This window comes from Cherax quadricarinatus, unplaced genomic scaffold (genome assembly GCF_038502225.1).
Source record: "Cherax quadricarinatus isolate ZL_2023a unplaced genomic scaffold, ASM3850222v1 Contig1550, whole genome shotgun sequence".
In the NCBI taxonomy this organism is placed as follows: domain Eukaryota; kingdom Metazoa; phylum Arthropoda; class Malacostraca; order Decapoda; family Parastacidae; genus Cherax; species Cherax quadricarinatus.
In genome coordinates this window covers 22,153-41,135 of record NW_027196576.1, presented here as the reverse complement: position 1 = coordinate 41,135, position 18,983 = coordinate 22,153, and the positions used below count along the sequence as shown (strand labels likewise).

The 18,983-nt window shown below is 38.8% G+C and overlaps 1 protein-coding gene across 1 annotated transcript in view; it reads left to right on the top strand.

The window, feature by feature from the left end:
• Positions 1-15,505, top strand: part of LOC138851677 (UV excision repair protein RAD23 homolog B-like) — a 48,338-nt gene extending 32,833 nt beyond the window's left edge. The window contains exons 2-4 of the mRNA XM_070081040.1: positions 1,221-1,399; positions 11,326-11,474; positions 15,348-15,505. Coding sequence (XP_069937141.1) covers positions 1,289-1,399; positions 11,326-11,474; positions 15,348-15,465 — 378 coding nt within the window. The 5' untranslated portion in view covers positions 1,221-1,288 and the 3' untranslated portion in view covers positions 15,466-15,505. The remainder of the gene's footprint in view (positions 1-1,220; positions 1,400-11,325; positions 11,475-15,347) is intronic.
• Positions 15,506-18,983: the final 3,478 nt, after the last annotated feature.

Below are 18,983 nucleotides of genomic sequence, written 5' to 3'. Positions count from 1 at the left end.
ACTCTAGCTCAAGTCCCTTCACTGCCGTCAACATGACTCAAGAAATCGTAATGACACGATTTCTTGAGTCATGTTGACGGCAGTGAAGGGACTTGAGCTAGAGTTCGTCACGGCCACGCTAGCTGGAGATTCGTCTGTAAAAACTTGCATTTGTGGTCACAGAGGTGCCTGTGCTAACTTTCCTATGGTGTAGAAATATACCTAGTTGGATGAATCTTATTGTGGCTAGCTGGTCTAGTGGCTAACGCGACGGGCTGGAGTTTTGAGACTCTATGACCGCGGGTTCAATCCCGGCCGGGGGTATGGTTTATTTGCAATCGTGTCATTACTCATATTTTTGCTAACTTCAGCACATCATAAAATCATAAGTTTTTATGAAATTCCACTCATTTCAGCCTTATTCAGTTCATTAAAATACACTTTCTACAGGGTGTCCTAAAAATTGCCATACATAAGGAAATTTATCAATTTTAGCAAAAGTAACTTTATTTACAGAATATTTTCTACATGATTTCCTTTTCTTTGTAAACAAATGCAGATGCACCTCTCCCACTCAGTGAACTTGTGTTAGCACATTTGATCTGCAACACTTTTAATAAGTTAGGCAACAGTGTCATGTGTGATGTGCTTGGCATGTTCCCTGTTAAAGTTCATTGCAACCTGGCAGCAGCTTCCTGATCCAGCCATGAGAATGATTTCTGTACATTCTTCTTTTGACAAAGGCATTCTTAAAGGGTATATGAAAAAAAAAAATAGCTGTGTTTGGAGACTTTGACACCCTGTATCATTTTTTTTTCCCTCAAAATCTTGCCCCACACAAGAATTTTTCTTTTCATGGTATGCTTCTGCTAACGAGTTTAGAAAACTGTTTTTAATACATTTCCATTGAGACAACTTATTACAGTAAACCTCAAATTGATTGGAACAGTGTTCCAAAAATAGGAAAAAAAAAAAAAACTAAAGCACTCTACCTAATATAGTACTATGCATGCAGTTTACAGTTACCTTGCAACAAGCACTGAAAGTAAAGGAACCTAAAGTATAGTTTACCTAATGGAGTTTGTAATTTTAAAAGTATATTATATCAAGGTCTGTTAGGTCAAGGATTTACTTATAAAACTGTTGAAATCTTTATTTTATCTATACCTTAAGTATTTTGTTATTTTGTACAGGGTTCACATTACTGTAATTACTAAATTTAGTAATTTGTATCTTTGTAGGTAAAATCCTCCAAGATGATACGACACTCGATTCATATAACATTGATGATAAGAAATTTCTAGTGATAATGGTGACAAAACCCAAGGCGCCATTACCACCACCAGGTCCTGCTGACCCTACAATTATAGATGAACCAGAGGCCGCTTCTGCAGAGGAGCCTACAGAAACTTCATCACCGGTAAACTTTTATTTTGAGCATTATGAAGGCTAGGCAGGGTGATTGAGTTCTCATAGGATAATTTTTAACTGGTAGTGAATTCTACTCGATTCAAATGATTGTGGTGTTTGTAATCAACACTGTACTAATTTATAATAAAAATTAACTGCCTTGTATAATGTCTTGGAGTATTATTGTTTTGCATTATTTCTTATTTGCTTTGATTTATTTTAGTGTTGGAACTGCTCCTGTCTAAAAGCATATTTTAGTATTTTTTTTATGCACATTGCAGTATACATTATATTAAAAAAAAGAACAGGACAGGCTAGATATATTAAATATTAATCGAATTTAGGTTTGCGTAATACATGTATACAGTATTGACATAAGGATTAGGGTCAAGTGTATTAATCAGATGAAGAGTGATAATGGTGAGAGGGTAGAGCAGTACCTGCTATGCTCTACAGAGTACTGGTTGGTTTTTTATCACAGCTGTTTTTTTGTTAAGGTAGGGTGAGTTAAAGAAGGAAAGGTTCACAATTACTTACTTAACCCTTTCAGGGTTGGTTCCGTACAAGTACGGCTTGCACGCCAGGGTTGGTGCCGTACTAGTATGCATAAATTCTAGCGCCTTCAAATCTAGTGAGAGAAAGCTGGTAGGCCTACATATGAAAGAATAGGTCTATGTGGTTAGTGTGTGCAGTATAAAAAAAATCCTGCAGCACATAGTGCATAATTAGAAAAAAAATCTGATCGAATTTTTGGTTTAGAACAGCGAATTTGCAGTGTATTTTCATATGCTATTTATGGTTGTATTCTAGTTTTCCTGGTCTCATTTTATAGAATGGAAGACATATTACAGAAATTGAGATGATTTTGATTGGTTTCACAAAGAAAAGGTCCTTGAAATTGAGCTCAAAGTAGCAGAAATGTTCGATTTTTGCCAAAGTTCAAAAGTAAACAAATCATCCATGCGTCCAATACACATCAACTGGTGACTCTGATATTCTTTCACAAGTGCGCTGATATTATTTATACCATTTCTACACAATTTCTACACTAATGCTTTAGACTGCATAAGAGTAAATCTTCTATTTTTTGTGAGAATAAAAATTCAAAGTGGAAAGCAAAAAAAATGTAACAGAGGCCTGGGGATGTGACAAATGAACAGAAGAAATGTTATTTTAGTGCCAGGAATGTCTTTCTTATTTATTCTGGACCCTATTTGGAAATTGGCATCTTTTGAAATTTGTGTGAAATTGGCAAAATTGCCACTTTCTGACCTCTTTATTGGATAGTTGAAATCAGTAAATGGGTGGTTTCTTGTACTCATTCGATAGAAAAAATGGAGCTCTAGCGAAATAGCTATGATTTTTGTCGACAGGTACATTGGAATTGCCCGAAAATAGGGCTCAAAGTAGGCAAAAATCGCTGATGTGTAAACATCGCTGAGACCGCTAACTTTGCGAGAGCATAATTCTGTAAGTTTTCCATCAGATTTCTTACTTTTGGTGTCATTTTGATCGGGAAAAGATCCTCTATTATTTCACAAGAAAAAATAATTATTTTTTCCGAAAAATTTTCGACCCTGAGAACGAGTTTAGGAGAGGGCCTGCCGACCCTTAAAGGGTTAACAGCTGTCTTGCTAGAAGTGTGTGGATATCACTGTATACAAAACTGAAGAGGATCACCAAATAGAACGAAAGGCACACGTAAAAGATTTGGGAATAATTATGCCAGCTGACCTCTCTTTCAAAGAACATAAGACAAGGATCATGACACTTGGGAGGATGACAGGATAGGTATTGAGAACCTTAAAAACAAGGGAAATAATGCCAGTGGAGGAGAGATACATGATAATATACACCTTGAAGGTACTGGAGGGCCTAGTCCCAAATCTGCAAACTGCCATAACATATTGCTGGAGTGAGAGATGTGGGAAAAAGTGCAAAAGAAACCCAGTGAGGAGCAGGGGTGCAGTGGGCACAGTAAGGGAACACTGTCAACAGTTATGGCCCCAGACTTTTCAACATCTTACCAGAAGATATCAGAAACATGGCCGGTACAAATATAGAAGCCTTCAAGAGGAGATTGGACAAGTATCTTCACCAGGTGCCAGATAAGCCAGGCTGTGATGGATATGTGGGGCAGTGGGTCTCCAGCAGCAACAGCCTGGTTAACCAGGCAAGCACCAGATGAGCCTGGCCCATGGCCAGGCTCTTAGAGTAAAGAGATTCTTGAAACTCATCAGAGGTACATCAAAAATAATGACACTTCAAATTCTTCATTCCTTTGCCTATTTCCCCCTATTATTTTTTTTATCTATTCATGTTTGCCTTTTTTTTCTTATTCACTTTTTGCTCCCCGCTGAGATCCCTCCAGTGCAGTGGGCAACAGCTGCTATATAATCCTTCTTTGGCAAATGTTTTAGCAGTTCCTTTAAGTGTCTTGAATGTTAAAGTTTGGTAAAAGGAAACAAGTGCAACTAACGTGACATTTTATAGTGGCAACTTTTCGCTCTCCAGGAGCTTCGTCAGGCTGCTCCTGGAGAGCGAAACGTTGCCACAATAAAATGTCACATTAGTTGCACCTGTGTCCTTTTACTTTACATCTTTCTTTCAACACACCGGCCGTATCCCACCGAGGCGGGGTGGCCCAAAAGGAAAAACGAAAGTTTCTCCTTTTACATTTAGTAATATATACAGGAGAAGAGGTTACTAGCCCCTTGCTCCCGGCATTTTAGTTGCCTCCTACAACACGCATGACTTACGGAGTAAGAATTCTGTTCCACGTCCCCATGGAGGTAAGAGAAAATAAACAACATTATTACAGTGTTAAAGTTTCCGGTGGGAACACTGCAAATGGAATCGCACATTCAACACATTCCAGATGAATATCATTCTAAAAAATGTATACCTTCAGCCCTTCAGATTTGTACAAATCTTTTAATTTGCTTATTTCGACTGTTTTCAAACAAAAAATGGATTTTTAGAATGTTAATTTTTTTTGTCATTGTGAACAACCCCTAAATTGAAAACAAGCTATGGCATTTAGTTGAAACTTGCTTACTCGAATACCCCATGCCTAAATATCTTTATGGTCATTCTCTTTTTAAAAAAATTCAATAGCAAGGTTAAGGAAATCTTTAAAAAGGCAAATTTAAATTTAAAAAAATTATAAGGGTATATGGTGGTTTTGTGGTTTCTGGATTAGCTGGGAGCTTTACTTAGATAACCCCATAACATTTCTGACATCTCATTTTTCTGGATATTTTTAGCACCGGCCATTTCTCACCAAGACAGGGTCACCCCAAAGGTAGAAATCATATTACCTGTCTCTCATTTCCTGGCTGTTTTTTCATATTAAGAAACTTTTAGAAAACAAGTAGGAAATAAGTGATAGTATTTTGTTTTCCTCCTTTGGGTCATTATCTTTTAGTGGATAATGTCTTTAAAAATACATAGATCATTAACCAGTTTGAGGTCAGTGCTGTGGTACTGCTGCTTTGAACACTGGGTCAGTACAGTAGAACTACATGATGGGCTCATCTCACTCAGACGAGCTGTGAGCGGTAAATTTTTTGCTTGGATATGAGAGAATGGGTTTCTGAGGTAAATGTGTACGGTAGACCATCGTTTATCACGGTTTTGTTTGACACACTTTGATTATAGCACGATTGAAGAATTGCGGCATATTTTTGTATAATACTTCGTAAAATTAACAACACAATTCGTGGAAGAGGAAAAAATTTTGTGCGTCACCCATGGGATACATACCATATATCTTTTTCTTGCCATATCTTAAATCTGCCAAGCAGTCATGGCACCCAGTAGGCATACAAATGTTTCTGAAAGTGGTAAGAAAAGGTTTAAGCATTTAAATCTTAGAATTAATGAAGAAAATAGAGATATTAGACAAGAGATAGCCAGTGGCTGTAATGAAGTGTCACTTTGTGCACATAAAAAGAATGAGGTAAATATGAGTTTGTGTGATGACTGACTGATTTACTGACTTGACTGATTTACTAACTGGCTTACTGATTTACTGACTTGGCTAATTGACTGACTTGCTGACTGACTATATTACTAACTCACTGTATTACTGACTGACTTACTGACTTGACTGATTTATTGAATTGACTGATTTATTGACTTGACTGACTGACTTCCTGACTTGACTGATTTACTGACTGACTTAGACTTTTTCACTGAAGAAGACCCTGAAGCATCTGCTTGACAGTAGGGGTTGCAAGATCCTGTACGAGGCACAAGTACGCTCACACCTTGAGTATGCTCCACTTTCTTGGTTTGCCTGCCCCCCTCTCATCTGCGACTGCTTGACAGAGTAGAGAACAGAGCAAGACGTCTCATCTCTCGCCTGGACCCATCCTGGATAGATCTGTCATTTCAGCAGAGCCTTGGATCCACTTCGAGGACAGCGTGAAACAAGCTTTTATGCCACAAGACGGGCAGAAAGCAGCAACTTCACTCTGGCTGTACCCTTCTCCAGAACATCACTCCATCTGAGATCATACATACCCAGGATGACTTGAGTATGGAACACATTCGTACAGCATAATGATGTCAACGAGATAAAGTCAGTTGATCAAATGAAAATGCTGGCCCACAGATGGCTCCAACTTCATCCTGTTCCCTACTTGTATGTCTCATAACAATAAAAATGCTTTCAAATGAGCTGATGTAGGTAACAGCTCTTAGCTTGCCAATAAAGTTAGGAATCCTTAACCTGTAAATAGCTTGTCAATAAAGCTAGGGATCCTTAACCTTGTCAAACCCTGTGTGTAAAAAAAAAAAAAAGCAGTGTCTAGAGCAGCTGATGCCTTACCGTCAGTTGTATAATGTACTGCAGGGTAAAATAGAACAGAAATCCATTACAGAATTTATGCACACTCCAGTACAACCATCGACTTCAGTACCAGAACCTCTACCATCCACCTCAGCCCAGTAGGGCCACAGCATAACTCTCCACTCTCCACAATCATCCACAAACACCAGCACCCACAATTTAAAGTAAGAAATACTATTATTTCTGTTGCTTTTGTAATCTTAAGCAGTAAAAACAACATAATACATCAAGACAGTGAACTACAATTACATATTTTATTTTTGTAAGATCTGGAGGTCTAAACAAAAGTTGTTTGGCTTTTTTGGGGCTCCAAGGAACGTAACCCTATTTTTTCCCACAAGTTTTTCAGTTTGTCTAACACAATTTTAACTAAAAATGTAGTTTTCAGGAACGTAACTACCGTGTTAAATGACTGTCTACTGTACCATAAGAAAATCCTGCTTCACACAGTGCATAATGGGGAAAAACTAGCCGTATTTTTGGTTTAAAATAGTGATTTTTGCAGTGTATTTTTCATGGTTTTTATGCTTATATTAGGAGGTGTATGGATTCAGATATTTGGGCGTGGACGTGTCAGCGGATGGGTCTATGAAAGATGAGGTGAATCATAGAATTGATGAGGGAAAAAGAGTGAGTGGTGCACTTAGGAGTCTGTGGAGACAAAGAACTTTGTCCTTGGAGGCAAAGAGGGGAATGTATGAGAGTATAGTTTTACCAACGCTCTTATATGGGTGTGAAGCATGGGTGATGAATGTTGCAGCGAGGAGAAGGCTGGAGGCAGTGGAGATGTCATGTCTGAGGGCAATGTGTGGTGTGAATATAATGCAGAGAATTCGTAGTTTGGAAGTTAGGAGGAGGTGCGGGATTACCAAAACTGTTGTCCAGAGGGCTGAGGAAGGGTTGTTGAGGTGGTTTGGACATGTAGAGAGAATGGAGCGAAACAGAATGACTTCAAGAGTGTATCAGTCTGTAGTGGAAGGAAGGCGGGGTAGGGGTCGGCCTAGGAAAGGTTGGAGAGAGGGGGTAAAGGAGGTTTTGTGTGCGAGGGGCTTGGACTTCCAGCAGGTATGCATGAGCGTGTTTGATAGGAGTGAATGGAGACAAATGGTTTTTAATACTTGACGTGCTGTTGGAGTGTGAGCAAAGTAACATTTATGAAGGGGTTCAGGGAAACCGGCAGGCCGGACTTGAGTCCTGGAGATGGGAAGTACAGTGCCTGCACTCTGAAGGAGGGGTGTTAATGTTGTAGTTTAAAAACTGTAGTGTAAAGCACCCTTCTGGCAAGACAGTGATGGAGTGAATGATGGTGAAAGTTTTTCTTTTTCGGGCCACCCTGCCTTGGTGGGAATCGGCCGGTGTGATAATAAAAAAAAAAAAAATTAGTTTCTTGGTCTCGTTTCATAGAATAAATGCTATATTACTGAAATAAAGATGATTTGTATTGGTTTCAGGACTGAGAGTAGCTTGAAATTGAGCTCAAAGTAGTAGAAATGTTAAATTTCTGCCAACATTCCAGAGTATAAAAATTATCACTTGTCCAATACTCGACCATTTGGTTGATCTAATACTTGTTTAGGAATGCGCGGAAATTATTTATAAAATTATTACAATAATTCAATAGTCTGCATAACTGACTCACGAAATCGTAATGACATGATTGCAAACAAACCATACCACGGGTGGGATTTGAACCCGCGGTCAGAGGGTCTCAAAACTCCAGACCGTCACGTTAGCCACTGGACCAGCTAGCTACAATTGTGGCTAGCTGGTCCAGTGGCTAACGCGACGGTCTGGAGTTTTGAGACTATCTGACGGTGGGTTCAAATCCCGCCCGTGGTATGGTTTGTCTGCATAACTGTAATTTTTTTTTTTGTGAATAAATGTGAATAAATTATTTAATAAATGTATGGAAGAGGGTAAGGTACCTAGGGATTGGCAGAGAGCATGCATAGTTCCTTTGTATAAAGGCAAAGGGGACAAAAGAGAGTGCAAAAATTATAGGGGGATAAGTCTGTTGTGTATACCTGGTAAAGTGTATAGTAGAGTTATTATTGAAAGAATTAAGAGTAAGACTGAGAATAGGATAGCAGATGAGCAAGGAGGCTTTAGGAAAGGTAGGGGGTGTGTGGACCAGGTGTTTACAGTGAAACATATAAGTGAACAGTATTTAGATAAGGCTAAAAAGGTTTTTGTGGCATTTATGGATTTGGAAAAGGCGTATGACAGGGTGGATAGGGGGCAATGTGGCAGATGTTGCAGGTGTATGGTATAGGAGGTAGGTTACTAAAAGCAGTGAAGAGTTTTTACGAGGATAGTGAGGCTCAAGTTAGAGTATGTAGGAAAGAGGGAGATTATTTCCCAGTAAAAGTAGGCCTTAGACAAGGATGTGTGATGTCACCGTGGTTGTTTAATATATTTATAGATGGGGTTGTAAGAGAAGTAAATGCGAGGGTCTTGGCAAGAGGCGTGGAGTTAAAAGATAAAGAACCACACATAAAGTGGGAGTTGTCACAGTTGCTCTTTGCTGATGACACTGTGCTCTTGGGAGATTCTGAAGAGAAGTTGCAGAGGTTGGTGGATGAATTTGGTAGGGTATGCAAAAGAAGAAAATTAAAAGTGAATACAGGAAAGAGTAAGGTTATGAGGATAACAAAGATTAGGTGATGAAAGATTAGATATCAGATTGGAGGGAGAGACTATGGAGGAGGTGAATGTATTCAGATATTTGGGAGTGGACGTGTCAGCGGATGGGTCTATGAAAGATGAGGCGAATCATAGAATTGATGAGGGGAAAAGGGTGAGCGGTTCACTTAGGAGTCTGTGGAGACAAAGAACTTTGTCCTTGGAGGCAAAGAGGGGAATGTATGAGAGTATAGTTTTACCAATGCTCTTATATGGGTGTGAAGCATGGGTGATGAATGTTGCAGTGAGGAGAAGGCTGGAGGCAGTGGAGATGTCATGTCTGAGGGCAATGTGTGGTGTGAATATAATGCAGAGAATTCGTAGTTTGGAAGTTAGGAGGAGGTGCGGGATTACCAAAACTGTTGTCCAGAGGGCTGAGGAAGGGTTGTTGAGGTGGTTCGGACATGTAGAGAGAATGGAGCGAAACAGAATGACTTCAAGAGTGTATCAGTCTGTAGTGGAAGGAAGGCGGGGTAGGGGTCGGCCTAGGAAAGGCTGGAGGGAGGGGGTGAAGGAGGTTTTGTGTGCCAGGGGCTTGGACTTCCAGCAGGCATGCGTGAGCATGTTTGATAGGAGTGAATGGAGACAAATGGTTTTTAATACTTGACGTGCTGTTGGAGTGTGAGCAAAGAAACATTTATGAAGGGATTCAGGGAAACCAGCAGGCCGGACTTGAGTCCTGCAGGTGGGAAGTACAGTGTCTGCACTCTGAAGGAGGGGTGTTAATGTTGCAGTTTAAAAACTGTAGTGTAAAGCACCCTTCTGGCAAGACAGTGATGGAGTGAATGATGGTGAAAGTTTTTCTTTCTCGGGCCACCTTGTTTTGGTGGGAATCGGCCATTGTGTTAATAAAAAAAAAAAATTCAGAATTGAAAGCAAGCATAATATCGGAGAGGCCTGGGGCTGTAACTAATGAAGAGGAAATTTTTTTTTTTAGTGCTATGACTGTCTACTCTGGAAATTGGCCAAATTATTGATTCTGATCACTTTATTGGGTGATTGAAATAGGTAAATGGGTATTCTATTTTGTACTCAATTGATAGAATGGAAAGAATACTTGCAAAATACGTATGAGTTTGGTTAACTGGAACAATGGAATTGGCCTAAAATAGGACTCGGTGGGCGAAATTACCAATACGTAAATATCGCTGAGACCACTAACTTTGTGGGAGCATAATTCCATAAGTTTTCCATCCAATTCCACTTTTGGTTTAATTACCTTTGGAAAAAGATTCTGTCATTTCATTTTTTTTTTATATAATTCTTCGATCCTGAGAGCAATTCTCAGATCCGGGGATCTGACCCTGAAAGAGTTAAGGACTTGCATGAAGTACAACAATGTAATAATGATGTATAAGTAACACTGTACTCTTTTGTTTCCTTTTGTTTCATGTGATATACTGTGTAGTTTACTTTTTCTTTACCTAGTTTGGCAGAGAGAACATCAGTGGAGAATTACATGTGAAGGATTTAAAGATTGATGAACCTTCCTTAAAGAAAGTGTAAAAAAGTCAAATATGTTTTGTGTGTGATCTGGGCACCAGTTAATTTCTTGTAAATGCAAACATTGAAGCAGACACTCTTGCAGATTAAGACATCTAATAAGGAAACATTTTGCCAGGTGATTATCAAATGGTATACAATACCGACAGGTTGGTAGATAAGACACATTGGCAACATTTAGGCAACTTTATTACGAAACGTTTCGCCTACACAGGAGGCTTCTTCAGTCGAGTACAGAAAGTAGGCAGGAGCAGTAGAGATGTGAAGACGATGTAATCAGTTCATCATCCTTGAAGTCGTAGATTTGAGGTTGTCAGTCCCTCAGCCTGGAGAAGTTCTGTTCCAAAGTCTGTGTCTTATCTACCATTTTGCCAGGTGTTGCTTCTTTAGTTCTAATGAAGACCAAAGAAGACTTGTGGCAAAACGTTTCCTTTTTAAATGTCACTTTTGCAGATCCTTTACACTATTGCCCATCGTATAGTTTTTATTTTTAAATGATTACACTTCTCATGAAATGTGAGTGCACCTTGGGTTTTAGTTAATCTAATAAGATGAATACAAAGACATTGTCTTATATTTACTGGTCCATGAAGCAGTTGTTTGATAGGAAATGCCTTTTTCAAACATTTATTTGGCTAATAAGCTGGGAACCAGTCACTTGTTACAAAGCATGGCACACATTAATATGAATGATTTTCCTTAGGTGGAGTTGAGGAAGTTAGGGCAAAAAATGTATTTCTCTAATTTAAAGATGCTTTATGCAGGGAAAAACCGTTATTCTTCCCCACCGTGAGTGAAATATTAAGTAAGTTTTTCTGCTTAAAGTGCCTTTGAATTGCTACATGTTGCCTTGTGCCATCAACTGCCTGGTTGTTCTAGTGCAAATATTTCTTTAGGGTACAAGCACGCCTACCACAGATGCATCATCTGGGGCAGCATCTACTTCCACTACAACCACAACTACAACCACTACCACAACCACTTCCCAGCCTACTGAAACATCCACTACAGAGTCAGCACCAGCCACACAGACAACTTCAGGGGGGTAAGTTTTCTTGTTTTCTATATTTTGTAATATTGCTTATGATGGAAAAGCTCTGTTTATCAAAGACAAAAGGCTCAGTATCATTTTGTTATATCACATGGCTTCTTCAGCTGGTACAGATACTGGGTCATTAACCTTTTCACTGTCTCATGTAGGTATGTCATTTATGCCAGGGTCACTTATCTACGTTTTGAGCTTGGCTCCCTCAGATAAGCTGAGAGTGTAATTTTGGCCTAGAAATGAGACTGGGTTTGTGTGGCGAGTGTGTCCAGTAAAGAAAAAAAGCCTCACATGGTGCTTGATGGGAAATACACAACTCTGACTTTGTGTTTTGTTTAGTGAATTTGAGTTTTTTTTTTATTGGCAACATTAGATAGAATGGAAGATATACTACTGAAATAGAGATGGTTTCTAGACCAGAAGTAGCTTGAAATTGAGCTCACAGTAGCAGAAATGTTAGATTTTTGTCAATTTTCTTGAGGATGGATAAGGCCCCCATACACTCGGTGGTCTAATTCAGTTACTGGGATGCTGTAAACACCAATCATTCTCGGTTATATTATCCTAGAATAAATCTTTGAATTTTGGGATGAATTCAAAATGTAAGGAAATTGTAATATAGGAGAAGCCTGAGAATGTGATTAATGAAGAGAGGACATGTTGTTTTAGTGCCTGGAATGTCTCCAGTGTTTTTGGACTTGGCTTTTTTAAATTGAATTTTTTTTTAATTTTGTGTAAAATTAGTCAAATTACTGACTTCTGTGCACTTCACAGGATAGTTGTAATAGTTAAATGTGTAGTTTCTTGTGCTCGGTCGACAAGAGAATGCATACTAGTGAAATAGTCAATGCTTCAGTTATGCTTAGCCTAGACTGATAAACAAGACACATGCAACAGTTGGGTATCTTTATTCCAAAATGTTTTGCCCATGCAGAGGGCTTCTTCAGTAGAATACATACAAAGGAGCAGAAGCAATAGAGATGTGAAGACGATGTAATCAGTCCATCACTGATGGACTGATTACCTTGCAGGAGAGGTGTGGGATTAAAAGTTATAGAATTTAATACAAAGTGGGAGTTATTATGGTAGCCTTTTGCCAATGTCACTGTGCTTTTGGGAGATACTGATGAGAAGTTACAAAGGTTGATGGACAAATTTGGGAGGGTATGTAAAGGAATCGAATTAAAGGTGAATACAGTGGACCCTCACCTTACGAACGCATTGTGTTACATTAAATCCGCCGTACGAAGCATTTGAACGCAAAAATTTTGCCTCGCCTCACGATAAAAAACTCACCTTACGTGATTCGTCCGGGACGTGTCCCACGTGTGGCCTCAGTGCCAGTGTTCACAAGCCAGCCAGTGTGGTCGCATCTACGCATACATTCGGTACACTTCACATTATCCCAGTGTTTTTAGTGCTTGTAACTGCAAAATAAGTCACCACGGACCCCAAGAAAGCTAGTGCCATCCCTGTGGTAAAAAGGGCGAGAATTAGTATGGATTTGAAAAAAGAGATTAAGGAAATGTTTGTGCAGAGTGGGTTGAACTGCAAACCTTTACGGATGAAAATCACCCTGACACGGCTACTGCAAGCCATGTTGGCAACCTGTACAATGACAATGTTATTGCCCATTTTAGGAAAGTCTTAAAGGAATGGGAGGTACAGAGCTCTATGGACAGATTTGTTGTGCGACAGAGGTCCAGTGACACTCAAGCTGGTTCTAGTGGCATTAAAAGAAGAAGGGAAGCAACCCTGGAAAAGGACTTGCTACCTCAAGTCCTAATGGAAGGGGATTCCCCTTCTAAACAATAACTTCCACACACTCCCCTTCTCCCATCCCGTCAATCATCACCAGATCTTCAATAAAGGTAAGTGCCATGTATTCTATTTGTAGTAGAGTAGTAATTGTGCATGTCTTCTTCAGTTTGTGTATTAAAATTAATATTCCACGTGGTAAAAAATTTTTTTTTTCTTACCTTGGGGTGTCTGGAATGGATTAATTTGATTTCCATTATTTCTTATGGGGAAAATTAATTTGGCTAACGATAATTTCGGCTTACGGTGAGCTCTCAGGAACGGATTAATATCGTAAGGCGGGGGTCCACTGTATAGGGAAGATCAAGGTGATGAAGGTAACAAAAAATTCAGGTAATGAAAAATTGTCTTATCAGATTGGAAAGAGGGAATATGGAAGAAGTCAGTATGATTGGATACTTAGGAGTGGATTTGTCAGCTGACAGTTCTATGAAAGATGAGGTGTAAAATATAATTGATAAGGTGGGTGGTGCATTGAGGCATCAGTGGGAACACTTAATTTTTAAAGGGAAGGACTGGTAAGCCTGCAAGGCCTTGGTCAAATGACCTAAAGCTCCATTGGCGGGTTATCATGCGATTCAGATTCACGTCAGGAAACGCTTCCTGTTTCATGGCGAATCTTACTTAACCTAACTTAGTGGAGACAAAGACTGTTGTCCATGGAGGCAAAAAGGGAAATGTATCAGAGCATAGTGCTAGTAACGTTTGACAAATTTTGTTAGGATAGTCTTAATAAAAATAGTCAAGAAAATAAAAAAATAATCTATTGAGTCCAAGAAAGTTTATTTTTTATTTATTAACACACACCCATTCCTACCGAGGCAGGGTGGCCCGAGAAAGAAAAACTTTCATCATTCACTCCATCACTGTCTTGCCAGAGGTGTGCTTAAACTACATTGATAAAATTGCAACATTAACACTCCTCCTTCAGGGTGCAGGCACTACTTCCCATCACCAGGACTCGAGTACGGCCTGCCGGTTTCCCTGAATCCCTTCATAAATGTTACCTTGCTCACATTCCAACAGCACGTCAAGTCCTAAAAACCATTTGTCTCCATTCACTTGTGTCTAACGTGCTTATGCATACTTGCTGGAAGTCTACGCCCCTTTCACACTAAACCTCCTTTACCCCCTCCCTTCAACCTTACCTAGGCTGACCCCTGCCCTGCCTCCCCTCCACTACAGATACACTCGAAGTTATCCTATTTCGTTCCATCCTTGCTACATGTCCAAATCACCTCAGTAACCCGTCCTCAGCCCTCTGGATAATAGTTTGGTAATTCTGCACCTCCTCCTATTCTCCAAACAACGGATTCTCTGCATTATATTCATACCACACATTGCCCTCAGACATGACATTTCCACTGCCTCCAGCCTTCTCCTTGTTGCAACATTCACCACCCATGCTTCACACCCATAAAATCGCATTGTTATAACTATACTTTCATACATACCCCTCTTTGCTTCCATAGATAAAGTTCTTTGTTTCCACAGACTCCTCAGTGCACCACTCATCTTTTTCCCTCCGTCAGTTCTATGATTCACCTCATCTTTCATAGACCCATCTGCTAACAGTTCATATCCAACAAAAAGTTAAACAGTGCAAATAAACTGTGCCTTAGAACAGTGAATTTGCATAATTCCAAGGAGTATACTTGTATAATTAGTGTGTATTGATAGTTTGTGCTTCAGGCTTTCTACATTTTTATATTTTCCTACATATATAATGCACTTTCAGTGATACTAAAAATTTTTTTTATTGATTTATTAACTTGGTGATTTTGCTCTCTGAATGCAGATTGTAATTGACATTTTTGCAGCACTTTCTGAAAGGTAACTGTTTCAGTAACCAGTAATACTTCATGATAAACTTATATGTATCACCAGTGCCAATAGATTTTGCATTTGGGTGTGCTTTGATAATTTTTTCAACTTTTTTTATTTAGTTAATGGGTTGTAAACCAGGCTGAGTTAGTGTGTTCTTTTAACCTATGGTTTCTCTGAGTGCTTTTTGTGTAAGCCATTTGTATTACTCATTACAAAATATTTTTTTAGGTCCGTTGGCAGTGCAGAGTCCTTGTTGGTAATGGGTGAAGAATTTAACCGCATGGTAGAAAATATAATGGAAATGGGCTATGAGAGGTCGCAGGTCAGTGCTGTAATCATGTTATAGGATATTACTTTGTACAGGTTGGCTATCATTGATCCAGCAATTACTAATCCAGGTTCCATCACTAATCTGGCACTACTTTCGGCTAATGTCATTGGTAAAAGCTTACATCCCAGGGCTTTCAGAGGCATGACACAGTTTCCTGTGATAATTGTGCCAGGTCTGGCACCCTACAGGTCCCATTGATGCTGGATTAATGATGGGCAACCTATACTGTATTTTTCTGTGTAATGCAAGAAGTATGTTGATAATCATGTTTGCCTATGATGGGTATTGCTATAGTGACAGTTGGGTTAACCCTTTGACTGTTGCAAGCCCATTTCTGAAACTGTCATTCTATCTCGAAAAATATTTGAAAAATAAAAAAATTATTTTTTCTTACCAAATGTTAGGATTATTTTGCTGAGGGGTTTAGGCGTAAATTTTTTTTTTGTGATCCTTACTTACTGAGATATAGAGGCATAAAGTTGGCAGAAAATGAGCCGTGTATGGCAACAGCGGCGAATGCCGCTCACCTGGTAAACTTTTTTTACTCCCATTCAAAGGTTTCTTGCTTTTTCTACTATTATATTTTTTCAGGTAACCTATGTGGCCTGTGAGACCAAAGTAAGGTGTAATGTATATATGTGCACTCGTTGTATACAACACAATAAACGCACGAACATTATCAATATGTTCTTTGCAAAACTTGTTTATACAAACAGTGCAAAAAATTGTTTATTACTATTGTTCTATAATATATATACAAATGTACAGTCACTGGACATGTTCCTAGAAGTTCTGCAGCTTGTGGAACTCTTTGAAACATGGTTTCATACACAATGATGTTTTACACTCCTCACACATAAAACGAGTGTCTGCATTTTTGTAGGCTTTTTTTTGTATGTGCAGAGACAGAACACCTCTTTTGAGCAGTTTTCTTCAAATTAGTAGCAGACAGTTGTGTTAGTTAGTTCTCCTAGGTAAATGATCTTATCATCATTCCTTCCTACCTACCTACCTACCTTTCTTTTTCTTCATTCCTTCTTTCTTCATTCTTTCCTTCCTTCCTTCTGGACACTTTCATAGAACTGCTATTATCTTCAAGAAGTTTGTGTGTGTGTGTAGGGAGGGGGGGGGAACTTCTAAATGTGCTGAGTCAGGGTCTGGCAGCTGTCAAAATGACATATCATTACTCACTCCCCCTACCACCTGTCAACACAATGGGGTGCAATGTTAGTTTCCCCACTATCCTTCCTACATAACTATCTTTTTTCTTTCTTTCTCTTTCATTCTTCTGGTATCCTGGGCATTGATTTCGGTCACAAACTCCTCAAAACCATGAAATTCATTTTCACTGACACTTCCATCTGTGTTAGATCTATCACTTGGGAAGAGAAGAGTCCCAGATTTGCCAGGGAGTCAGATATTTCTTACTGCTAGGCATGCTGAACAAGGACTACTGAAATGGCATTTCCATAATGCACCACTGGCTCCCCTATTTTTTTTATAGTGAGCACACTGACCATGGAGACCCATTCTCTCAAATGGGCCTACCAGCTTTCTCCCACTTGATTTGAAGCCGCTAGAATTTACGCATATTAATGTGGTGGACCCTCGTTTTTCATAATCCATTCCAGAGATTGTGACTATTATCGAAATTGACTGATTTGCAAATCCATTTTCCCTATAAGAAATAATGTAAATCCAATTAATTCGTTCCAGACACCCAGAAGTATCAACAAAAAAAATTTTTTTTTTACCTTAAAGATAGATTTACATGCACAAAAGAATGAACATGCAACATGACCGTTACCTTTACTGAAGGCTGTTGTTGATGAATGGAAGAGAGGTTATTGTTGGGAAGGGGAATCCCCCTCCATAAGGACTCTAGGTCACTTCATGGGTCACTTACCTAGCCGCTTCCTTAGCTTAACCCTTTGACTGTCACAACCCCCAATCCTGAGGTGTCTCCTGGTGTCGCAGAATTTAAAAAAAAAAAAAAAAAAAATTTTCTTATGAAATGATAGAGAATCTTTTCCCGATTGTAATGACACCAAAAAAACGAAATTTGATGGAAAACTGACGGAATTACGCTCTTGCGAAGTTAGCGACCTCAGCGCTGTTTACAAATCAGCGATTTCGCCCACTTTGAGCCCTATTTTCAGCTAATTCCATTGTTCCAGTCGCCCAAACTCATAGCTATTTTTTAGAAATCCGTTTTTTCTATCGATTGAGTACAAGAAACTGCCCATTTACCGATTTCAACTACCTAATAATGTGGTCAGAAATTTGCAATTTGGCCAATTTCACTAAAACTAAAAAATATGACAATTTCAAAATAAGGTCCAGAATGAACAATGCAGACATTCCTGATTCTAAAATAACATTTTTTTTGTTCATCAGTCATGTCTCCAGGCCCCTCTGATATTACTCTTGCTTTCTATTTTGAATTTTTATTCAAACAAAAAATAGAAGATTTACTATTATGCAGACTACTGCAATACTGTAATAATTGTATAAATAACATCAACCCATTCATGACTGCATACTAGAATGGCTAGTTGGACATTTATTGGACAATGGCATCATTTGTTTACTTTTGAACATTGGCAAAAATCAAACATTTCCCCTACTTTGAGCTTCATTTCTAGGTTCTTTTTATAGCAAAATCAATCAAAATCACCTTTTTTTCTATAATATGTTTTCCATTCTATCAAATGAGACCAAGAAAATGAGAATACAACCATAAATACTATACGAAAATAGACCACAAAGTCGGCATTTTAATTCAAAAAAACGGTCAGAGTTTTTTTTTCCCCATTATGCACTGATTGCTCCAGGATTTTTTTTTATATGGTGCACACTGACCACACAGACCCATTCTCTCACATGTGGGCCTACCAGCTTTCTCCTGCTTGATTTGAAGCCGCTAGAATTTATGAGTATATATACGTCAAACACGGTACCTCGTAAGACGTATATATACGGCCGCGACAGTCAAAGGGTTAAATATAGATTTACATGCAGAAAAGAATGCCAAATAAATGTAAAGCACTAATAAAATGTATAAATGAACATCTAGCATCACACTTAACTTTATTGAAGACTTACGTTGGTGTATGGCATACGGGGCAGAGGGAGGGGAGGCGATTTTATTGTTGGAGAATATGACACTAATATTAACTCTGCTGCGGCTTATTTATCTATCACAATTCAACTAATATGACATAATAAACAATATCAATAACATAGAAACATGGAATATACTCTAGAATGAATAAAATAAGTCATTATGAATGTGTCAAAACCGCCCAGGGAGGTACTACCGTCCTGCCAGGCGAGTGTAAAATGGAAACCTGTAATTGTTTTACATGATGGTAGGATTGCTGGTGTCTTTTTTCTGTCTCATAAACGTGCAAGTTTTCAGGTATGTCTTGCTACTTCTACTTACGCTTAGGTCACACTACACATACATGTACAAGCATATGTATATACACACCCCTCTGGATTTTCTTCTGTTTTCTTTCTAGTTCTTGTTC